The 24,204-nt window shown below is 43.1% G+C and overlaps 1 protein-coding gene across 2 annotated transcripts in view; it reads left to right on the plus strand.

The window, feature by feature from the left end:
- Nucleotides 1-22,800, plus strand: part of LOC137652146 (bis(5'-adenosyl)-triphosphatase enpp4-like) — a 42,004-nt gene extending 19,204 nt beyond the window's left edge. Inside the window, exons 7-8 of one of the 2 annotated variants that reach the window (XM_068385348.1) lie at nt 11,559-11,670; nt 21,678-22,800. In XM_068385348.1, the coding sequence (XP_068241449.1) occupies nt 11,559-11,670; nt 21,678-21,771 (206 nt within the window). In that variant the 3' untranslated portion in view covers nt 21,772-22,800. Of the gene's footprint in view, nt 1-8,115; nt 8,163-11,558; nt 11,671-21,677 lie in introns of those variants that run through there. The other variant, XM_068385349.1, reaches the window with a different exon arrangement.
- The last annotated feature ends 1,404 nt before the right edge of the window (nt 22,801-24,204 follow it).

Raw genomic sequence — 24,204 nt, forward strand, 5'->3', positions numbered from 1 at the left:
AAGCCGAGAACTTCTCTCGTGTCATATCAGACTCTCGTTCTATAAGCCAGTTTAAAAGAAGGGAAAGCAAAGGCTGTATCCCCCAAACTCCTCCTGGTGATAAACCAGTCGCCTAGCAGACGTAAAGCTCTCTAGGAGAGCGAGAGAGCACTAGCTTATAAACAACGGCTTCGAAGTAGCTAGGCCTAGTGTAAGCTCTGACGTTTAGGCGAACGAGGAGCAGCAGTTACAAAAAGATCCGGACAAAGATCCTTAAAAATCAGCATGATTTAATTAAAGTCCATAGAGGGCTAAGCAGCTTTAGGCTCCTCTCCGTCTGACAGAGTCCTCAAGGGAATATCAGTAGGAGGGGGAACAGCAACTTCCTCATCTAAAGGAACCTTGTCCGATAAAAGCTGAGTCTCAAGCAAGGGAGAGACCTACCGTGGTGGCAATGCTTTACAAGCAGAGTCCACACACACTGGTGCATTAGTAGCGGACCAGGACGCAACGTCATGTAACTGCTTGACAGTCTGTGAACTGTCAACAACTGAACTGTCAACAACAACAGGTGCGTGAGGACGCACAGCGTCCACTCGAGACTGCTTTGACTGCCTAGACTGAGCAGTCAAAACAACTCTAGAATGCGGAGGTTGACGCACAGCGTCAAAACAAGTCAACTCCGATTGTTAGCGAACGTCCTGAACGTCAACAGGAGCATCAGCAAGTGGCCTAACGTCCAAATGTGGCTGAAAATCCACACGAGACCGCATCGAGTGTGGTTCTAAACAACCTGACTGACGTGACTTAGCTACGCCAACGTCAACAGGATGCACAAAGGAACGTTAGGTTGTCTGAAAGCCAGGATATCGATGAGATAAACGGCTAGACTCAACGGACTAATCGGCAGAATAGTCTTCCATAAGGGAGGCAAGCATATTCTGCATGTCCTGCCGTACAACCCATTAAGGATCAACGGAAATGGTTGCGGTAAGAGACGAGGGTAACGTCTGACCGCAACACTTTGCCAACAAAAAAGACTCGGAGTCTGTGTTACGCTTTTGTTAGGCGGCGAGCAGTTTTCCGATGACTGCATAGGGTCAGAGCTGTCCTAATGGCTGCAACCAGGACGCTGGACCTGTCCTGAAAGGACTGACTTTCGCTTAAGGGTCTCGAAACCTTGTTACAGGTTTCTTATGCGAAAAGCCTTCGGATGACGAGGAGAAAAACGTCTCTCTCGCCTTATGGTAGGGGAGATCATGGTAAGATACACCCGATACCATAGAGGGAAACGTCTGTTCGCTGATCAAGGCCTCTCGAACCCATAAGTCGTATGACATTACTTCTCCCCTGGGCTTGGGAGCTTGCAAGAGGTCCCGGACTAGGTGAACGACAGGCACGAACAGACGAACCCTCGGACGCAACACTGTAACACTTTGCGCAATATCACTTTATCACTACGATTATCTGTTTTGCACTTATTTCACTGAAATCGAAACTTTTACTGATTTCTACCTGAAGCACGCAATTCTACCCTCATCAAAAGGTAGTAAATGCGAAATCAGGCGTATAATGCAAGCACATTAATACCAGCAAAAAAAACAGTAAACATCTTTTAAGATTCAGTGGTTGGGGAAGAGAATAAATACTAGTTCATTCAAAACTACGTTTTCAATCTCTCACCGTACATTGCCTGGGGACGAGAATAAAACTAAAAACGTTTTATCCTTTCTCCCCGTACAGAGACTAGGGACGAGAGTAACTCGAGAACAACGTTACCCGCTTGAACGGAACGTTTTCTCTCCTCTCTCTCCCTCCGTCTCTATCTCTCTCTCTCTTTCTCTCTTGATTTCGCACCTAAGAGAAGAGCCCAATTACGTTTCGTCAAAAAAACATGTTATTTGACCAAAGGAAAAAACTGAAAGGTTTTTCAATTAAAAAGTTCCTTTAAAATATAATTTAAAACATTTAAGCTTTGAAAGAAGAATGAACAAAACGTCAGAATCGATTTACTCTTTCTGCAAAGTGAAACCGTGATACACTCTCTCTCTATCGTAACGATAGAGCGCAAGCTGCGTAGCATAAATAAACTAAACGTTAGTTCATCTTTGAAAACAGTACGAAGACTATTCAAAGAAAATCTTTCATAAAATATCTATTAAAAATATTCATTTAAAAAGTTTTAAATCCTTAGCTCTTTAAAAGCTATTTACGATTTAAAGGGCTCAACGTTGATTAACTTCGGTTTCCAAGTTAGGACCGCCTACTCTCAGGAAAGGTTGCATATAAACAAAACATTAAAATTTATTTTTTATGTTTATTATAAATGGAAAGTTAATCGAAGAGGAAAATCTATAATTAATTTATAACGTGATAAGATAATTACTAAAAGCCTAAACACACTTCCGTCTAAGGGAAGGGTCGGCCATTTAAAAGTCAAAGAAAGTCCATACTCTCTTTGTCACCAAAAATTAAATCTATCCAAAACGAGTTCAAGATTTAAGATGAAGATAAAACACCTGCACTGCGAAAGCTCAAACCAAAATATAGTACTTCACCAAAGATGATGGGAAAAACTCCAGGTTTCAACAGCGAGTAAAGTACGTCTTGTCGACATGTCGACAGAGAGAAAATTGAGTCTTTGTTTACATGGAGTTTGGTATCTGGCCGACAGTTGGCGCTGATGGGCACACCCGCAACCTGTATAGCGATCGCTGGCGAGTTTTTTTTGTACAGTTTTTTGTCTGTCGAGCAACAGAGTTGCAGCTATATATTCACCGGCTAAGTTAAATATTTAAAACAGGTTTTTCCTTTATCAAAACCTCGTTTTCGGGGTTATTATGCTTTGCGGTCTACAAGGCCTTATACCAGAATAGTAACAGTAGACTCTTATGCACCATCAAGGATAACCGTCTACCACAAAGCAAACAACTTAGTACCTGTAAATGTGAGAAGAAAAGCATACAAGTCTGACACTCATCTCATAAGGGATAACTCTGGAGAAATACTTTATGCCTATCACCTTGCTTCTGTGTAAGGACCTGGTTGAAATGGTCCTTCCTTTTTAAATTCCCCCCTTGCAGGGCTCACGAACAAGCCAGGTACCACTCATGGATGTTGTACCTCTTGGATTTGTTTCAGGTAATGTTTAATGAACCTGTGCCTAGATCAACCTGTAAAGCTCTGGTTGTTATGATATTGCATATTAGCAAAGAATGCGAATGAAAAAGCAATTTGTCTCATACGGAGGGCTTTAGGGATGGAGAGGAGATCAGGATTCTTAATAAGGAAGGTCATTAAAACATGTATTGCCCTTGTAGAAAAGGACTTCTTGGTTTGGGTATTTTGGAACAAACCACTTTTGCAAGGTCTGGATATCTGCAGGCATTATTATTACAGTATTATTATTATTTCAAGAAAAACTACAACCCTAGTAGGAAAAGCAGGATGCCATAAGCCCAAGGGCTCCAACAGTGAAAAGTAGCCCAGTGAGGAAAGGAAAGAAGGCAATAAACTACTAGAGAAGTAATAAACAATTAAAATAAAATATTAATTGCAGATAAACACCTGACAGGGGTTGCCCTCTCCTGAATCTAAGATTTATAATATAAAGCAGGTCCTGAAATGGTGAATGGCTTTCAAACCCTATAATGCCAGCTAAACTTTCTGCACCTTCTAAAGCTTCTGGCAGTGAAGTGAAGCATCAGAGGAGCTTATTATAGTGGAGAAGATGAAATCCATTGACATGCTTAAAGAAGGGAGAAGCTTTGCAGACGTAAGTCGCCATTAAGGCACCAACAAATCTACCGTTCGCTACATAAAAAAGGACGAAAAGAATATAAGGACGACGACAAATGTCACTTTTAACAAGACAAAAAAAAAGGTTGGCAACTTTCTGAAATAAGGCCATTGGAAGGATGGAGTCAGCATTAACCCTTAGGATAAGTAACTGTAGGATGAACAACATTGCCTTGGATACCAACACCATATTCAAGAAGGCCGGGCGGCTCTACGGCAAGTTTATTGATGGTGCTGACGACGACCCAGAACCAGGACTATCTATACAATTTCCCAACAAACCAACCGAATTTGATGCCAGTAACGGCTGGTTTGATAAATTTCAAAAGGAGTTCAATCTTTGAAAGTGTGCCCCTGCATGGAGAAGCTGCCTCTGCTGATGAATATAGGAACGAGATGTTTCAAACCATCATAGATAGTTATTCACGTGAACAAAGTTCTTAATATGGATGAGACTATCCTTGTTTGGAAACGTATGCCATTGGGGACTTTCTTTATGAAGGAGGAGGCCAGAGCCCTTGGATTCAAGGTCTACAAAGATCACTTCATACTTAAAGAAATGATGAAGCTGTCATTTATCTGCAAGTCCAAAAACCCAATGGCTCTCATAAACATAAACAAGACCCTGCTACCAGTGCACTGATGCACAACCAAAATGCATATACTGTATAACTAAAGCACTGACATTGGATTGCTTTCGCTAGTGCTTCCTCCCCAAAGTTAATCTTTATCTTGCCAAAGAGGGGCTTCATTTTAAAGTGCTTATCCTAATGGACAATGCTTAAGGCTTTGCAAACGACCTGTTTTATTATGGCCTACAGATAGAATTCTGACCGCTGAACACAACATCACTGATTCAACCCGTGGATCAAAGCATTATTCATGCTTTCAAGGTACTTTGTGTGAAACTCCCTGCAATATTTGGTAGAGTTTTTGGATGCAGATGACAACTTTACGCTGAAGTACTTGTGTGGGTACAACATTGTAACATGTTTCCAAAATATTCATATATTCAAATAGTTATATTAATGAGATAAAGAAAGAAACACTCAATGCTTGCTGGAAGAAACTGTGGCCAGTGATGGTCAACAATTATATGAGATTCTCTTCAGGCAAAATTTACCACTCGACAGTAGATGAGGCAGCGAGGCTGGCGAAATTGCTCAGATATGACCACAGACGATGTAAAAGACCTGATCAAGGCCCACTCAGATCTGCTGACAGATGAAGATCTGAAGGAGATGATGACGTCCGCAAGTGAAGACTAAGAAGAAAATGGAGATCCAGGGTAAGAGGAGAAGTCGACGTAACACTAGAATGGCTCTGAAATCTAGCAAAAATAGCAAAAGAACTTAGGACAAGATAGAGACTCCCAGATGATTCGTGCGTTGCAGTTTAGAAATGAAATAGACTTTGCCATGTTAGTTCATAAGAATATCATTATGCATAAAAAAAGGCAATGTTAGCAATTGCCGATCACCATGTTCCTCACTCACAAAAAAAAAAAAAAAAAAAGGAGATGGTACTACTGTGTCAGCTGCCCCTGAAAGGTCACACAGGATATTTGAAGCCCTCAAAATTAAACTCGTCAAGGAACCATAAATTGATCCAATGTGGATTCAAGGCATCACTTACCACTGCTTGGATATCTACATTCAGAGCTACCTATAGTGGCAGCTTGTGGTTCTCTTTTGGTTGAAAACAGGTCTGTTTGGAGATCTAGACCTAACTGTAGAATTTCTTAAAAGAGCTCTGATCCAAGGTCCATTCTGTATGCAGAACTATCTGTCAGGACAGGGTGTCTGACACTACACTGAGTGATAGTGATCCGGAAAGATGGAATCATGGGGAACAAGGTTTGGAGAGCATTGCAGAGGTATATCCTTTGCTGTCAGTAATGGGTTACTTTGGTTTGCACATTCCTTCCCTCTTCCATGCACATCTGCTCTGTACAGTACTTAATTTCCAGGTTCCATCTCTGGACATGTGACAGAGGTAGAACAATGCTGAATTTTTGCAATGGAAGTCTTGTACAGCTTTCTCCAGTCTTGAAGAGAGGTAGAATGATGAGCAAATTCCTTGCAAACTATATCTAACAAGAAGCAACTCCTTCCTCCTCCCGGCAAATTGGAGGATGGGTTGGTGTCTTATAAAATATTTTTGTTGATGTGCCTGGTTTAACATTGCCAATGCTATCTTTCCTATTAATGTCTTAGTACAGTACTAGCTCTCACCAATGAGTATTTTAACAGACAAAGGCTGTGTATATGCCTAGGAACAAGTGAAAATTTTTTAAGTAATTTATGTTTATCCTTGATATACAAACTAGAGTACTTTGAATTAAATTTCCCTTGTCTACCAACCCTTCAGTCCTAGGCCTAATGACAAAAGTGGCTATTCTGTGACAGGCAGGTAGGCGGGGCTACGCCACCTGTCGTATCCTAACTACCTAGTTAACAATTAAATTACCATTGCGGTGCAGCTTTAGATGTATCCTTATATTTTATATAGTTATTCATGACTTCTTATTGCCTATATTTAGTTCCTTATTTCTTTTCTTCATCAAGCTATTTTCCCTGTTGGAGCCCTCGTGCTTAAAGCATCCTGTTTTTCCAACTAGGGTTATAGCTTAGCAAGTAATAGTAATAATAATAATAATAATAATAATAATGATATTGTAAAAGACTGAGGTATGTATAGCTAAGAAAAATTCAAATTACTTTAAGATAAATTTCATTTTAGACTATCAAAAATGTGGGTCAAAAATATTTTTTTTAAATGTCACATTAAATGGGTTACATTATGAATTTCAGAAATGCTAAGCACTTTTTTTAAATAGTGTTACTGTATTCCTTTTCCTGAAATAATTCCACAAAGCTGCTTGAAAATACAGTATATTTCTGTTTAAACATCCAATTTTTATTAATGTTAATTTGATCAATCTGTTGTAGATTCTAAAACTTACTCATTACTGTATTTAATTTTTATACAAAGAATACAGTGCTTAAGCATAAAACATTTGAGAAATAAAACAATAAACAAATAAAATAAATGAAGATTTAACTTTGCTTGTAGTGAGGATAGTTGATGGCCATAGTATATTGCACAGCTAGATCAGATGTGCACACCATGTCAGACTTAGTAATAATTTATTTTCTGTTTTGTCAAGGTTCTAATAACTTTATATTTTGGTTTATCACTATTGCTAACATTCTTAAGGCTCTTCCACACGAGGGGCAAATGCACGGCGGGCAGACACTGTTACCAATTTCCTTGTATGGGTGACGATCACGAGTGTAAATGATGTCATAAGACGAGGAAACAACAGGTAAACTATCGAAGTGCCCGTGACCGTTGTTGAGGCACTGGATAGGCGCCTGACTATTGTCAGACGCAACTCTGACTACACTCTACCCTCTGCCTGGCCCATGTCATACATTCGCTTGCCTGTGCCTACTGACTGCCTTGGAATGTTTGATCTGGTAATACTGTTTCAAAGCGAAAGAATCACGGGCAAATCAGTGCCCTCCCTGCATTTGCCCTCCGTGTGGAAGGGCCTCTTAGAGTCCATAGTTTATGTATGAATAACAAAAAACCAAAACAGCAAAAAATACACAAAGTTAACCGTAATGTTTTACGAGTGTGCACCGGGTGACATCTATGTGCAAACTGAGTTTACACTTCTGTAAAAAAAATTTTTAGCAGCTTCAGGTGGCTGAATTTTAAAATTTCCAACAAATAGTGATTGTTCTTTGAATACAGAAGATTTGTGTGCTGACATTATTTTTCTCAAATACTTGAAGAATTTGATAAGCGGGATTTCTTTGAAATCTAAACCAATGATTCTTTTACACTATTTAGACTTAAAACTCTAGCCAGCTGATAGTTTTGCGGCTATCTGGAAGATCAATATAAATGTTCACCCACACAGTATTACTTAGTATCACTTTTGTTATTGCAACAGATGTCTTTTGTGAATGGGGATATATTATATAAAATTCAGTCTCATCAGGATGTAATATGAAAAACCAGTATACCAAAATGTAAGATGATTTTGCTACTGTTAAAAGATAATTTTGGTCGAAAGATCCTGTTTGCTGAGGAAATGACATGAGACAGTGAATCCTGTGCAGTAATTTTCAGGGTGTATTACACACTACAGGATCTTTTACGCACTATAATGGCTTTTAAATTCATGGGTAAAACACTGGTACATGAAATTAAGAAAGATCAGTTTTCAAAACATACTTTTTGTAGCTTTCTGTCAATTTTTCTTGAACTTATTTTTCCTTGCAAGTACTCTATATTAACTTTTGAATCTTTGCTTTTTGTGGTCAGGACTTGCTACCGTTTACTTCTCGATTCATCACTGTCGGTAATTGCAGGTATATATCATGTTGGTAATGAGTGCACATAACACTCAATATATTTTAAGTTTCTCAAGATTTCCTTTTTTCACTAACGACTGCATGGCTTATTTTATTTATGGTAATTTTAGTAACAGAGTTGTACATTTCTTTTCATTTCCTTCTTTTGTATTAACTTGCATGTGTTGTGAGAGTTGTTATAATTTTCCTAATTTATTTAGGTTATGTGTAAATTAACCAGTATTTTGTTGTAATAGAAAGACATACATTACTTTGTCATATGAAGTACATGGTAATTTTAATAATTAAATTTCTTTATGTAAAGATATTTCTTGGAGTATAATGCTATAATCATTGTAGTATTCAAAGTTAACATAGCTCTTTGTAAAAGTAAGATTGTATAGCTTCAAGCCACATTACATCTAGTTTAGCTATAATTGCTGATTATGAAAAGGAAATAGAAAATTTTTACTGTAATTATTTAATTTTCTTTCATTTCTCCTAATTTCTTACTAACTTGGATTAAGTTTTGATAGAACTAGGTATCTTTATACTTTTTTTCATTTGTTGGTTGTATGTTTGATGAAATTATTTCTTCCTAACCTACTGGAATACCATTTCAAATGGTCACCTAGGTGACTTTCAGTGACTTGACTACTGATAGCCCACCATCAAGCAGTGCAGATCACACACTTATTTATTGTAATGCTACACCTATTTAATAATCCTTGCCAGGACGTTTCCACTTGTTTACGTGGAATTTGCTGTGTACCTTTTTACAGCTTAAAATCTTTGCTCTATTATTTTGAATGGTTATTTCAATGTTTTTTCCTGCATTTTAGTACGAGGAAGTTAATAAGTTTTATTCTTACTCTAACACAAACCAGTTTTTAAATTACCTCTGCCAACGAGGTTGGAATGAGGTTATGTTTTACCCCCGTTTGTTTATTTGTTTGTTTGTGAACAGCTCCCTGGTCACAATTTTAATTGTAGAGTAATGAAACTTGCAGGGATTAACTGTTAGGTAAAAAACTGGGAATTATTAAATTTTGGAAGGTTAAGCAAAATGTCCAATTCACGTAATATAATCAGCCATAAGTTTGGACATTGTTGTCACAAACTTCAAACTTGGTTCATATTTGAGTGTATGAAAATACACTCCAATTAATACATGTTAAGGTCAAAGGTTAAGGTCGAGAAATAAGCAACAGCGGCGGAATTCTGCGCACTACTGAGTGCCCCTCTAGTTGGAGTATGATTCCAGCGGAGCTGGAAACTGACGTTGAAATTTGACGAGATAGTAATATTTGCTAGCAGTTTAGACGGTCCAAATACTTTGCATGAGCTTATTCCTCCTTGAGTGGATAAAGCTATGCCTTCCCTGCAGAGCACAAATCTGTTTTTACTAATATTCTTTCTGCAGGGCAGAGATTTGCCAGTTAGCTATTCAGGGCATGTTTAGTACCTGTTTCCGACAAGTTAGTTAATGTTTCTCACTCCTCTTTAAAGGAGGAATTTGGAACTTGTGATTTGAAAGGGCACGGAAAAAACAAAGGAAGTGATTTAGTTATTGAAACTGTTGTGCCAAACTCTGTGTATGTCAACAACTTTCTTCTGATGGTAAGGACTTGAATAATAGAAAAGAACTAATGGTACCGATACTTATAGAAAATTTTGATACAAGCATACTAGTCCCTCAGGGCATGTTGTTTACTGTACTTCAAAGAAAGGACTGATCTACTGTTCTGTATAGAGATATTTTAACTTGGATACATTAACTGGTGGTATAAAGAATGTCTGGTGTACAACCAAGTGTAAGTGTTGTTCCACCAAAAAAATGACATAGTACTGACCTAAAATAATGAGAGTAATAGTATATAATACATTTTTCTTAAAATGGAACATACAGTATTATTATCGGATCATTATCTAAGATGGGTAGATTTTTTTCATTGCCTATCCATTGCTAAACTATGCAATTCACTTGTGAAAAAAAAAACTTCAGAACAGCTGCAATTACTTTGGTAATTGATTGGTACTTTGGTGTCCTTCGCAGGTCGAGGGCATCTCTGGAGCTGCCCTGGTCAGATCTTGCTTGTTTGGCCCTGGATCAAGTTGACGATCAGATCTGTGGATCTGAGAAATCTTTCGCTTCTAGTTGGTCAAACACTTGTACTCTCGAGGCAGAAAAGGTTCTGTGTGCCAGAGAAAGCTGCGTCATCATCTTTTTAGAATGACCCGTCAGTGCACACACTGAAGGGGGGGACTTCTTGGACAGACTCAAGTCGGGAGGCACGGCCTTCCTGGCCACTGGTCATCAGCCATGGACTTCCTTCAACCAGTCTCATGTTTTGACCAGTGGTGGTACTAAAGTACTTTGGAAAGTCAATGTGGTTGTCGTTGGAGAAGTAAAAGTCTCATGTTGTCCGGTGGGAAGGCATTGACCTTTCTGGCATACCAATCAGCAAACCAGTAGGCCAAGTACTTTGTTTAAAAGATGAGGGATGCATTGTTGTCCCAATTCTCAAAACAAGTTGGTTCAAAGGTAGCTCTGACACTCCGGAACACTTCAGTGTGGATGGCCATATCTCTCCTTCTAAGGAGTCACATGCAGGCGTCGGTGGAGAAATAGAGACCTGCTACGCAAGTCTCCCTGATACAGTGTGCAGTCCCCTTCAAGAGCCCTGGCCCTTCAAAGGGATCCGTGACTAAACACTCAGATTCAGTCATGCCTGCTGGATCTGATGCAAGGAAGGCCTCTGGGGCTTTTCCTCGACCCCGAAAAGAACTGCTTGCAACCTCTTTTATCCGCTGCAGAGCCTGTGCATGCACAAGCCTTTTCCAAGCCACCTAACCAGGTTCTTCCAAGAAGCGGGCTATTGGGAAGAGGGGAAAAACTGATGTCAGCAAATATTCCAGCTAAGAAAGATTAGAGTAATCATGTATTATTCCATAAATATGCCTTGTATATATTTCTTTTCCTTAGTTTACATTTTCTATGAACTGTGTTCTTTTTCATATAATTACCAGTAGTTGCATACCTCTGCTTTCAAAATATAGCTATGTGACTGCTGGCTAGGTCTAAAAAAAACATTATGAAAATGTCTAATTTTTTATATTCATACTCAGTAATCACATAGCTATATCTTGTAACCAAAGATGCAGGACTACTGTGAGTGTGTAAAAAGAACATTGTATCATGAAAATGTCTTATATTTCAACAACATAAGGGTAATATTAACCAATAATTCTGTACACTTAGATGCTTGTTACATAGCTTCGGAGATTTGAACACATTTTAATACTACAAGACTCTTCTCAGCCAATTGTAGTCTTCAAATTGTAAATAAGAAGTGGTCACAGGCAAACCTCAGTTATGTTTATTGCATTATACAAGGTCTTCTTTAATAACAGGCTGTTTAGTTGGATTGATCGGAGCCATTGGAATTGTTGCGTGCGTACTTTCAAAGCGAGATTCTGGACGACGTGTATCGGCAGATGCGCTTATTAATGGCTATGTTCATAGGTGAGTTTAGTATTCATTAACAGTCAATGAATCTTTTTAGAAACTTTTGATTTAATCTCATTCTATTACTAATGATTTGATGTACAGTAGTCTGATAACTTATTTGATGACAAAAGAAAAAAGATACAGTGAACCCTCGTTTATCGCGGTAGATAGGTTCCAGACCCGGCCGCGATAGGTGAAAATCCGCGAAGTAGTGACACCATATTACCTATTTATTCAACATGTATATTCAGACTTTTAAAACCTTCCCTTGTACGTAGTACTGTTAACAAACTACCCTTTAATGTACAGAACACTTAATGCATGTACTACAGTACCCTAAACTAAAACAGGCACAAATATTAAAGGCGATTTTATATCATGCGTTTCCTAAACACGCTAAAATTTTAGCACGATAAAAAATGGCAACCAATGTTTTGTTTACGTTTATCTCTGATCATAATGAAGAAACAAACTGGAGGTAGAGCTTTGCTTATTACCCAGACATATATCCCATACTTTTCCCTTAGAACTACATCACATCTTCCTACTTTAGATATATATATATATATATATATATATATATGTGTGTGTGTGTATACTGTGTATATATATATATATATATATATATATATATATATATATATATATATATATATATATATATATATATATATATATATATATATATATATATATACATACCTACATATATACATACCTACATATATACATACCTACATATATACATACCTACATATATACATACCTACATATATACATACCTACATATATACATAAATACATATATACATAAATACATGCATACATAAATACATGCATACATATATATATATATATATATATATATATATATATATATATATATATATATATATATATATATATATATATATATATATATATATATATATATATATATATATATATATATATATATATATATATATATATATATATATATATATATATATATTACTGTATATATATGGGTTATGGAAAAAATCCGCAAAGTGGTGAATCCGCGATGGTCGAACCGCGAAGTAGCGAGGGTTCACTGTACACGTGTATATCATGGAATATGTTAAACCCTATGTAGTATTAATTTTTCATTTCTAAATGAAGCATTATAACTCAAACATAAATGAAATTTCCCTATAACGCTAGGTTAGCTAGTGTCATCCTGTTTTTTTTTTTCCGACCGTAATTTTCACTGCTACGTTGTTCCATTAAGTTATTGGGCAGGGACAAAGTATATAGCTGAACCTATTTAATGTTCTCTTGTTATGATATCTTTAAAGTGCACATTTGGGTTAACTAATAAGAAAATTAATACTGTATATTAAACTACCAAATCAGTATGATGTAAGGGTTGATCGGGAAGGGAGGGTGAAAATAGCAACAAGGGCACCACATATGCTTAATCAAGCATGAATGGGTTCAGTGACGCATGAAAGTAGTTTTGTTTCGTAACCGAAATACAAACCACGCTATTTACAAAGGGTATTACTTTTAGCGCAGCTGAAATGACGAGCCAATAGTTTTTAACGAGGGTTAATTACCCCCGCGCTAGTTAGCAGGGGGTGGGGAAGGGTAGCTTGCTACCCCTCCCCCCTCCACACACCGGTGACTTGCTTCACTTCACTTTTGGATCGGCGGTGATCAGACGTGTCTGTTCATCGCCTTCGTGACAGCCTTGAATTTTCTGCTTTTTCTTTTCAGCTTGTGTGATTGGTTGGAAGTTGACCTTCAGTTATTTTCTTTTATTTACTATGCGTACATGCCCTGGAGTTGCCGGCCGTCCTTGTGGGACTTTCATGTCGGACGTTATTACGGATCCTCACACCCTCTGCCCTCAATGTCGGGGCCGACGGTGCGACCAGGATAACATGTGCCGTGAGTGCAGGGAATGGTCTGCCTCCCAGTGGGAGAGGTTTTGCCGTCGGCGTAAGAAGAAGTCCAAGAGAGACCGTTCTCCTCCGGGGTTAGCCTTGAAGGAGGAAGGTTCTCGGGACTCTTCTTCCGCCGCCCAAACCTCCTCCGAAGCTCCCCCTCGTCCGCCTCCTAAGGAGAGTCGTCCGAGTGGGAGCGCAGGCCCTAGTTCTGTTTACCTACCTTCGGTGGGGGGAGAGGGCGTCGCCTCCCATAGCGAGGCGGTTCCCCCTCCTCCTCCGGGGGAGGTTATTGATGATAATGCCTTATCCAGTGATGATCTTTTACAGATTTGGTCGTCCCTGGGGCTTAAGGGCTTGCCCTCCAGGGTCGCTCTTATTGACCTTGTCTCGTTGGGGGCCGCTGTTAAACAGTCGCCGGTGGTAGCGGAGGTAGACCCTCTGTCTATTGTCAACGTCGTGGTGACAGAGGCCTCCGACGTGGCTGGGCCTTCCGGTGCAGGTGCTGTTGCTGGTGATGGTGCTCAAGGCTCTCCTCCTCCTTCCGTGCATCCTTCGAAGGGGGAAGTGAGTCCTTCGGTCTCGACTGCTGCCCAGCTTCCTTCTGAGGGAAGTGTTTTGACGGAGACTCCCCTTCGGAGGACCGATGGTCCCGACGATCTCCCCCGAGGCCGCCTCCGCCGTAAGGCTCACCGCCCTCTACGCCACAAGGGCCTCCCCTCCCCTTACAGGGGGACTAAGAGGCGCCTTTTAGGGTCTTCGTCCTCCGGGGGGGGACTCTCCGACTGCTCCGCCCTCCTTGAACCTCTCTGCAGACCGCTCACCATCTCCTGCCGGATCTTCGCCTTCTGGAGAACTCGTCACCCGACAGGCAACGGTCCCTTCGGGGCTAAGGGATTCTTCCCTTACGCGAGCAGGGCTAGCGCACAAGCGCTCTCCTGCTCGCCAGCGATCTCCTGCTCGTCGACGATCTCCTGCTCGCCAAGACTCTCCTGCTCGCCGACGCTCACCTGCTCGTCGGCTCTCTCCTGATGTTCGCCCCCCTCGCCAGCGCTCTCCTGCTCGTCAGCTCTCTTCCGAGCGTCAGCGCTCATTTGAGGACCATCGCCCTGCGGTCTCTGACCACCCTTTAGTTCCTGCTGAACTCCCTGCTCACCATCCACCTGGTCCTGTGGCTACGCAACATCGTGCTGCGCGTGTGTCAGAAACACATGTTCGCCAACGCGCCAGCGATCTTCCCGTTCCTACTCGTGAACGCGCCGCACCACCTGTCCTCTCACAGGACACGCGTCGACCTTCTGCTCGCCAGCGATCACCAGCTCGCCAGCGATCACCTACACATGCTGCTCGCCATCGCACGACCCTGCACGATCGCCCGCTTACGCATGCTGCTCCTCATCGCACAAACCTGAACGATCGCCCTCCTGCGGATGCTCATCACCATCGCACCCTTTCACGCAATCATTCACCGGCGCATGCTGCTCGCCATCGCACAACCCTGAACGATCGCCCGCTTACGCATGCTGCTCGCCATCGCACAACCCTGAACGATCACCCGCTTACGCATGCTGCTCCTCATCGCACAACCTTGAATGATCGCCCTCCTGCGGATGCTGATCACCATCGCACCCTTTCACGCGATCATTCACCTGCGCATGCTGCTCGCCATCGCACAACCCTGCACGATCGCCCGCTTACGCATGCTGCTCCTCATCGCACAACCCTGAACGATCGCCCTCTTGCGAATGCTGATCACCATCGCACCCTATCATGCGATCATTCACCTACACATGGTGCTCGCCATCGCTTACCATCACGCGGTCATTCACCTGCGCATGATGCTCACCATCGCACATCAGTGCATCGACATACTACAGCTCGTCATCGATCGCCTGTGGATCTACATCGCCAGCGATCTTCTTCACCTACGCGGCAGCACGATCCCTCACCGTCGTGCCATCGCTTGCGTTCGTCGCCTCGGACACGTGTTCATTTACCTGCCCACCCTCACGCCCACTCGCCTGCGCGCCCGCTCGCCTGTGCGCCCGCGCGACCGCTCGCCTGCGCCCCCACGCGACCGCTTGCCTGTGCGCCCACGCGATCACCCGCGCGACCATTCGCCCTCGCGCGACCATAGTTCGCGGCGAATTCCACAGCCGGTGGTAGCAGCAGGGACGCGTGCTCCTAGACGGCACTCGGGATCACCTCCATCCAAGCACAGGTTGGTATTGCAGGACGAAGACAGGTCAGTACAGCATTCTTCCCCACCTTCTTTTCAGGCAGGTACCGTCGTGTCCACTCCAAAGGATCGCCCGATCCCTTTCACCTTAGCGAGGATTTCGGACTCTGTGTCCTTGGAGCAGCAGACTTGGTTTGGTCCGCTGGCACGGGCGTTAGTGAGGGTTATGAAACCAGCACTCGCCGGCCAGGGTAACAAACCAGCGGCTGTCTCTCCTACGCTGAAGAGAAAGAGAGGAGTGGACTTCGTGGTGACTTCCCCCAGGGCGAAGTTGGTTCCCAAGAGGTCGGTCTCGAGGGTCCCCTCTCCTGCACGAGTACTCTCTCCTTCTCCCGTGGACGAGGCCTTTCCGTCCTCAGGTGAGTCCAGTGGGGCGGTAGTCTTCCCCTCGGCACTAGGGGGGGAGACTTCGCTTCAGGCAGGAGAATTGTCTCGTGAGGAAGGGGCCCCTCGAACCTCGTTGTTGGGATCCTGTATCCCTCCCAGGAGGGAACCCAAGGATTCCAAGACCATCCCTAAATCCTCTGCAAGGATTCGTCAGGAACCCACGACTAACCTGGGGAATGTCCACGTATCACCCCAGGAAGAGATTCCTGGGGCAGGAGACTTAGCTGCCAGCCCGCAGGGAGGAGAACAGCAAGAGTCCGAACATGCCTTCTGGCAGGTCCTAAGCCTGATAAGGCAACTTAACAGTCTTACGGATCCAGTCATCCCGCCCCCGTAAAGGCAAAGACACGATTCTGGATGAAGTGTTTGACGTTCGGAAGGCCCCTAAGACCAGTGCAGCTCTGCTCTGGTCTCGGGGGCTGAAGAGTGCCAGAGCTAGGGCCAATGCTCAGCTCGCTCTTCTTGCCTCCTCCAGTCGTTCCACTGCCGGGAACAAACTCATCCCTCCTCCTCGCCTTCAGCAGAGGAGGTATTTCGAGATCCTGGGTGAGCACAACCTCGCTCTTCCTCTCCATCACTCTGTGGAGGAGCTGGCGAAGGGAGTTCCCTTGGAGAAACTCTCTGCCCGGCAGGTGTCGTTCTCGGCGGCAGAGATCCTTAACCACGAGAAGGTCGCTAAGTGTGCCATGCAGGCCACTTCGTGGCTGGACTTCTGGTTAGGATCTCTGGGCATCCTATTGCGATCGGAGGACTTGTCCAAGGAGACCAATAGGAAGGCCCTAGAGATCTTCTTGCTCTCGGGCACCCGCTCCATCGAGTTTTTGGCGCACCAGGTTACCACCCTGTGGGCCAACTCGGTGTTGAAGCGTCGCGATGCTGTGTCCGAGAGATTCCATCCGAAGGTCCCCGCCGTAGATGTGTGTAGGCTCCGACATGCCTCCCTCCTGGGGGAGAGCCTGTTTGAGCCTCAAGACTTGGAGCGAACGGCTGAGAGGTGGAGGAAATCCAGCACGGACTCCCTCCTCCACAGGGCCCTTACAACTCGGCCCTATAAGCCTCCAGCCCCGCCACAACAGCAGCAACAGCCTCGTAAGGCTCCCAAACAGGCACCGGCAGCTAAGAAAGTGGTGTCTAAGCCCCAGCCCTTTCCAGCCAAGGTCAAGAGGGGCGGTAAGTCCTCCAGGGGAGGCAAGACTTCTAGGGGTGGCGGCCGCGGCCGCAAGCCCTAGGGGTGGCAGTCCCCCTGCGTGTCCACCTGTGGGGGGATGCCTTCAGCGTTGCGTCCGCAGGTGGCAACATCACGGGGCCGATGCTTGGACGGTCTCAGTGATCGGCCAAGGTTATCGCGTCCCGTTCACGTCATCTCAACCTCCCCTGACAGCGAATCCAGTGTCGTTGAGCTCCTATGCCATGGGATCGGCAAAGGGGCTGGCCCTTCAGGCCGAAGTCGAGACCATGTTCGAGAAGGGTGCTCTCCAGGAGGTCGTGGACGGCTCTCCAGGCTTCTTCAGTCGACTCTTTCTTGTAAAGAAGGCTACTGGAGGCTGGAGACCCGTCATCGATCTCTCGGCTCTGAACAGGTTTGTCAAACAAACCCGGTTCAGCATGGAGACAGCAGACACGGTCAGACTTGCGGTGAGACCACAAGACTTCATGTGTACACTGGATCTAAAGGATGCGTACTTCCAGATCCCAATCCATCCGTCTTCCAGGAAGTACCTGAGATTCTGCCTAGACAACAAGATCTACCAGTTCAAGGTGCTGTGTTTCGGTCTCTCCACAGCTCCTCAGGTGTTCACCAGAGTGTTCACCCTGATTTCGACTTGGGCGCACAGGAACGGCATTCGTCTCCTTCGTTACCTAGACGATTGGCTGATCCTAGCAGACTCGGAGTCGACCCTTCTTCGGCACCGAGACAGGCTTCTAGATCTTTGCCAGGATCTGGGGATCGTGGTAAACCTCGAGAAGTCCTCTCTGCAGCCGTCCCAACGACTGGTTTATCTAGGCATGCTAATAGACACCAATCTCCACAAAGCCTTTCCATCAGACGACCGGATAGCAAGGCTGAGGAGGGTGGCGGAACCTTCCCTCAGGCGAAAAGAACTCCCCGCCCAATCGTGGTTGCGTCTCTTAGGCCACCTATCCTCCCTGGCCCGTCTGGTTCCAAACAGCCGCCTCAGGATGAGATCCCTTCAATGGTGGCTCAAGTCCCGGTGGAATCAAGGATCCGATTCCCCGGACATTCTGATCCCAATGGGGTCTCTGGAACAGACGGACTTGCGGTGGTGGCTGGCCGACGAGAACCTGCGAAAGGGAGTGAGTCTTCTCGTCCTCCCCCCGGAATTGACTCTGTTTTCGGACGCGTCAAAAGAAGGGTGGGGGGCGCACGTTCTGAACCAGAGGGCCTCAGGCCTTTGGTCAGAATCAGAAAAGTGCCTACACATCAACCTGCTAGAATTGAAGGCCGTCTTTCTGGCCCTTCAACAGTTCCAACGGTTCCTGGCGGGTCACTCCGTGGTGGTGATGAGCGACAACACCACGGTAGTGGCTTATATCAACAAGCAGGGAGGCACTTTTTCGCAACAGCTATCCCATCTTGCAGTAGAGACTCTGAGGTGGACCGAAACCCACTCGATAACACTATCAGCTCGCTTCATTCCTGGCAAGAGGAATGTGCTCGCCGACAGTCTGAGCAGGGCTTCGCAGATAGTGAGTACCGAGTGGTCTTTGGATCCTCAGATAGCCAACAAAGTCCTGACTTTGTGGGGTTCCCCGACGGTGGACTTGTTCGCGACAGCCTTGAACTTCAAGCTGCCCCTGTACTGCTCACCAGTCCCGGACCCCAAGGCACTCTGGCAAGATGCTTTCCAGCAACGGTGGGACAACATCGACGTGTACGCCTTCCCACCATTCTGTCTGATGAGAAGGGTGCTCAACAGGACCAGACTATCGGTCAACTGTTCCATGACTCTAGTAGCTCCGCTATGGCATCACGCGGAATGGTTTCCGGACCTTCTGCAACTCCTGACGGAACTCCCAAGGGAGCTTCCTCCACGACACGAGCTTCTCAGACAACCCCACTCCGGTGTCCCTCACAGGGCTGTAGCCTCGCTTCGGCTTCACGCCTGGAGACTATCCAGCGTCTCCTCGCGGAGAGAGGCTTTTCGCAACAGGTTGCGGAGAGAATGTCTCGGCACCTGCGAAGGTCCTCTGAGGGAGTCTACCAAGCAAAGTGGAGAGTCTTTTGTGGTTGGTGTCGTGGAAGGGGTATCTCTCCACTCGATGCCACTATTCCAGCAATAGCGGACTTCCTTGTGTATCTGCGAGAAGAAATGCGCCTTTCTGTCTTGGCAGTGAAAGGCTATCGCTCAGCCTTAAGCTTGGCCTTCAGATTGAAGGGCGTGGATATTTCTTCATCGCTAGAACTCTCTTTACTCATACGTAGCTATGAGCTTACCTGCCCCCAGTCGGAAGTGAGACCCCCTCCTTGGAACGTGGTTCGAGTCCTCAGGTCTCTCAAGAGACCTCCCTTCGAGCCATTACGCCAGGCCTCCGATTGCCACCTGTCTTGGAAGATGGCTTTCCTACTCGCCTTGGCCTCGGCCAAGCGAGTTAGTGAACTTCATGGTCTCTCGTACGACATCGCCCATTCAAGGGGATGGGGGAAGGTAACGTTCAGGTTCGTCCCTGAGTTTGTGGCCAAGACTCAGAATCCTGGAGTGCCGGATCCTCGGTTCGACTCTTTCAGGATCGCGTGTCTCCGTTCTGTAACAAACGACCCAGACCAGCTGCTACTATGCCCAGTGAGGTGTCTGAGGTACTACTTGAAGAGAATGGCTGCAGTCCGTCCTCATGTGCGAGCTTTGTTTGTGAGCACAGGCAGGACAAAGAGGAGGGTCACCAGAAACACCATCTCTGCTTGGATTCGAAGGGTTATCCACCATGCCCTGAATCATGACCCTCCTCCGTCACGTTGCCCTCGGGCCCACGATATCAGGGGTATTGCTACATCCCTGGCCTTCAAGAGAAACTTCTCTGTGACGCAGGTACTTCAAGCTGGGGTCTGGAAGCGTCAAACGACCTTCACAGCCCACTACCTGCAAGACGTGACCCGCAGGAGCCTCGATACGTTCTCTGTCGGCCCTGTGGTGGCTGCACAACAGCTGGTCTAACCTCAGGCTCCTTTTTGGACAAGTAGCAGTAGGTTGAGGGCGTTGTTACCCGGTCTTAGTCTGTGTGAATGAAAGAGTATGTCTGACCCTTACTTCTTTCTTCATTCTCCCCTCTCTTGGGGAAGCAGCATCCTGGTCCTCGCATAGCTGACCTCGACCTCTGCAGGTAACCCATGCTTCTTTGTGCTCCTAGTATTAAGCTTAATACTGTTGCGTCTCCCATACCCTGACGAGGTGGTATGGGGAACGTCCTATCCTAGAATTCCTATCTGAAGGTCTCAAGGTCAACTTCAGAGGACGAGTCACACTCTCCTCCTCACACTACTTATGTAGGCCACTCGTTCCTAGCGATGCTAGGAACCTGTGAGGTACAGGGGCTCCCTCTCTCTAGTGCTGCTCACTGAGGGATCGAGCCCCCGGGCAAGCCGAAGTCAGTAAGGCTGGGGACTTTCCACCCTTCCTAAGGGGTAAGTCACCCTTTGTAAATAGCGTGGTTTGTATTTCGGTTACGGAACAAATGACAAATTCGAAGATAATTTGTATTTTTCCTAACCATACAAACCTTAGCTATTTACACATATGTGCCCGCCATCCCTGACCCCCAAGTCAAGTCCTACCTCTAAGTGAAGTGAAGCAAGTCACCGGTGTGTGGAGGGGGGAGGGGTAGCAAGCTACCCTTCCCCACCCCCCGCTAACTAGCGCGGGGGTAATTAACCCTCGTTAAAAACTATTGGCTCGTCATTTCAGCTGCGCTAAAAGTAATACCCTTTGTAAATAGCTAAGGTTTGTATGGTTAGGAAAAATACAAATTATCTTTGAATTTGTCATTTTTAGTGAAAGAACGAGGAAAGAAATATATTGCATATATATTGTGTTACACAATTTGTTGTTATGAAATCTATATTACATAAAGTTAATACTGCAAATCATAAAAATGTTTGACATCAATCTTTATGCATCTCATAGGTATTCTGTAAGTTTTTATTTCTTTTCCTTTGAAAAGAAAGTCTATAATCCATATACAGTAAATGCATAAATATTTTTAAAATTTTAAGATTTAATGGAGATATACAGTACAGTATAAACCATTCTCTTGCTTGAATATCCACATTAAGCTACGGTAATGAAAGATTTTCTTGAATGTCTGTGGTATTTTTCTTTTCATGTCTACATCCTCTGCAAAAGTACATGCCTCAGTAATCTCTGTGTAATGCAGATGTTAATTTGATGTTCAATTTTTATGCTGAATGAGGGGGTTGAACACTCATAGATAATAAAATAGTATAATAGCTGATGGATTCTTTTATATTTCAGAAAAACAATGCGAAGTGGATCCTCTATGACTGGAGGAGACATGAGTGAAGAGGAAGGTTTGCTCGAGTCGGAAGTAGTCACAATAGATCTCTGAAAGTACAGTACAGTATTTGGATGAGTCGAGACTGTTCCTTGAAGATTTGATGGGAACTATTCATTTTTTATTTTTTTTAATCAATTTTAGTAGTGATACTTTAGTTTGCCTATTTTCTACCAAGGCTGAATGATAGTTTGAAGTAGATCATTTTACTATCTTTGATACTTTTGTGTGCGTATTGAAGGAAGATAGTTTGGAAAACATAAGTTTTTAAAAGAATATTTGCTGTCAGGTTTTAAGTTTTTGTATTTAATTTTCTTAGTTTTCAAAGAAAATAATTCTCTCCAAAATTAACATACAGCGCAGTATTACCCTTCTCAGGTTTTTTTATATGATTTTCTATTTTATCAATTGGACATGATTTCAGTCTACTCTAGTAGTGATGTTGGAGTAGAGTATTAATTCTATTACTCCTTTCTTCAACTTCCTAAATCTACGGCTTAAAGTAATATACCTGAAAAGAACTAGAATTGACATGGTTTAACTATTCAACTTTTCACTTTTGTTTTTAGTTTTCCTGTGTTTTTGCAGTGTTGTAGAAATACTGTATATAATATGTGGTAGTGAAATTTTGGATCACCTTTGGAAGTTATTATTGTTTTTGTTTTCCAGTTCCGTTGTTTGTTGTTTAATGAATTTGTTTAACATACGTATTTTTTATGTATGTCTGATTTTTAGTTTGTTGTAGCCAAAGTTTGAACATTTACTTGAAATCTCCCTCAAAGGAATGAGGCGCCAGAGACGTATGGGGGCACCGTAAGGTGAGAGGATATGTAACGGCTCCTCACTTATCCTTCCCCTTAGTGGATTAGACTGGCTAAAGTCAATTGGGGGTGCAGATATCTATGGTTATCTTAGGATACGTCCCTGATTATACACGATATCTTCGGATAGTCGTTCCGGGGGTTGGAACCCCGTGATACCTGACGGTAATTCTCTTGTAATATCACTCGCAGAAATATTATACAGTAGGAAGCAGCCGAAGGGAACTTTCATCAGGACGACGTGGCTCGAGCCCAAAAATAGATTTTTCCTACATCAAAATTCCTTTTTTCTAATTATTATAAAAACAAAAAACTAACATTGTTATATAGTCAAGTTTGAATATTTACTTGAAATCTCCCTTGCATCTGTATTTATTTGATTATTAAAAAAAGAGGAAAACTAATACATGGAATACTTGTGCCAGGAATTTGAGGGGTTAAAGAATAATAATATTCACCTTTTTTATTTGGTTCTGAAATTCATTAATTGGCTAATTAATCTAATTTTTAATAATAATTTGAAACCTATTACAGCAAGTAATCTTCATGTTACTATATTTTGTTTACTTAATTGTAAGTATAATAATTTTTAATTGCTCTAGGATAAATTCATCAACATCATCATCATCGTCATTATCTTGTACGCTTATTGACGCAAAGGGCCTCGGTAAGATTTCACCAGTCGTCTCTTATCTTGAGCTTTTGAATCAATACTTCTCCATTCATCGTCTACACAGATTTTGAATTTTACATTATTGATTGCGTATGATGAACTGTTAGTAGAAATGATGACAAATTTGGCTGTTTAAACAATGACTTATTTTCTAGTCTATACTGTGTACAGTATTTAAGATTTCTGCAATCTCAGAATATATTTAGTTTTATGGCTTATAGTGCAGTATTTTATACCTTTCATGTAACTTGTATTCTTGTACGATATGTGTTCAATACTTAAAGTGGATAGTGTTGTAATAAATGTACGGAGCTTATTACAGCTTAGCAGACAAAAAGAGTACTGTACTGCACATAATGCAGTTCAAATTAACAAGTTAAAAACAAATTATATTAATGAGGAACAAAACTTATTAATTAAAAAACATAACCTATGAACCACAGTACAGTACAGCTTTTTTCAAATTACAAGTACAATAATGTTGCTTACAAAATAAAAATAAAACTGACAAGGAGATCTCCACCAAAGACTAAAGAATGGCTGCTTTTGCAAGTACTGTACCGTATATAAAACCAACACTTATAATTTCTGGTTTTAGATGACCTAGGCTTTAACTAAAGTTATCATGATGATAATAGATTGACTACAGTATTGTAATTTGTGACAGTCTATATGGACACATTGAATAGAACATCATACATATACCAAGGCACTTCCCCCAATTTTGGGGGGTAGCCAACATCAACAAATGAAACAAAACAAAAAGGGGACCTTATGCAAAACAGTCTTAATTTAGCTTTTTTCCTTTGTAGCCTTTTAGTGTGAGGGACTGATATTTAGCTGAGTGTAGATATTCTTTCTTGCTTGTCTGTGTTAACCTTTTGCCGCTAGTCATTCAACCAATTGGCAAAAGTTTGAGTATACTTAGATATGTAGTGTTCTTATGTGTTCATTTCAGTTAAAGTACGTATCTTGATCGCACATTTTAAAAGA

This window comes from Palaemon carinicauda, chromosome 13 (genome assembly GCF_036898095.1).
Source record: "Palaemon carinicauda isolate YSFRI2023 chromosome 13, ASM3689809v2, whole genome shotgun sequence".
NCBI classification, from domain to species: Eukaryota; Metazoa; Arthropoda; class Malacostraca; order Decapoda; family Palaemonidae; genus Palaemon; species Palaemon carinicauda.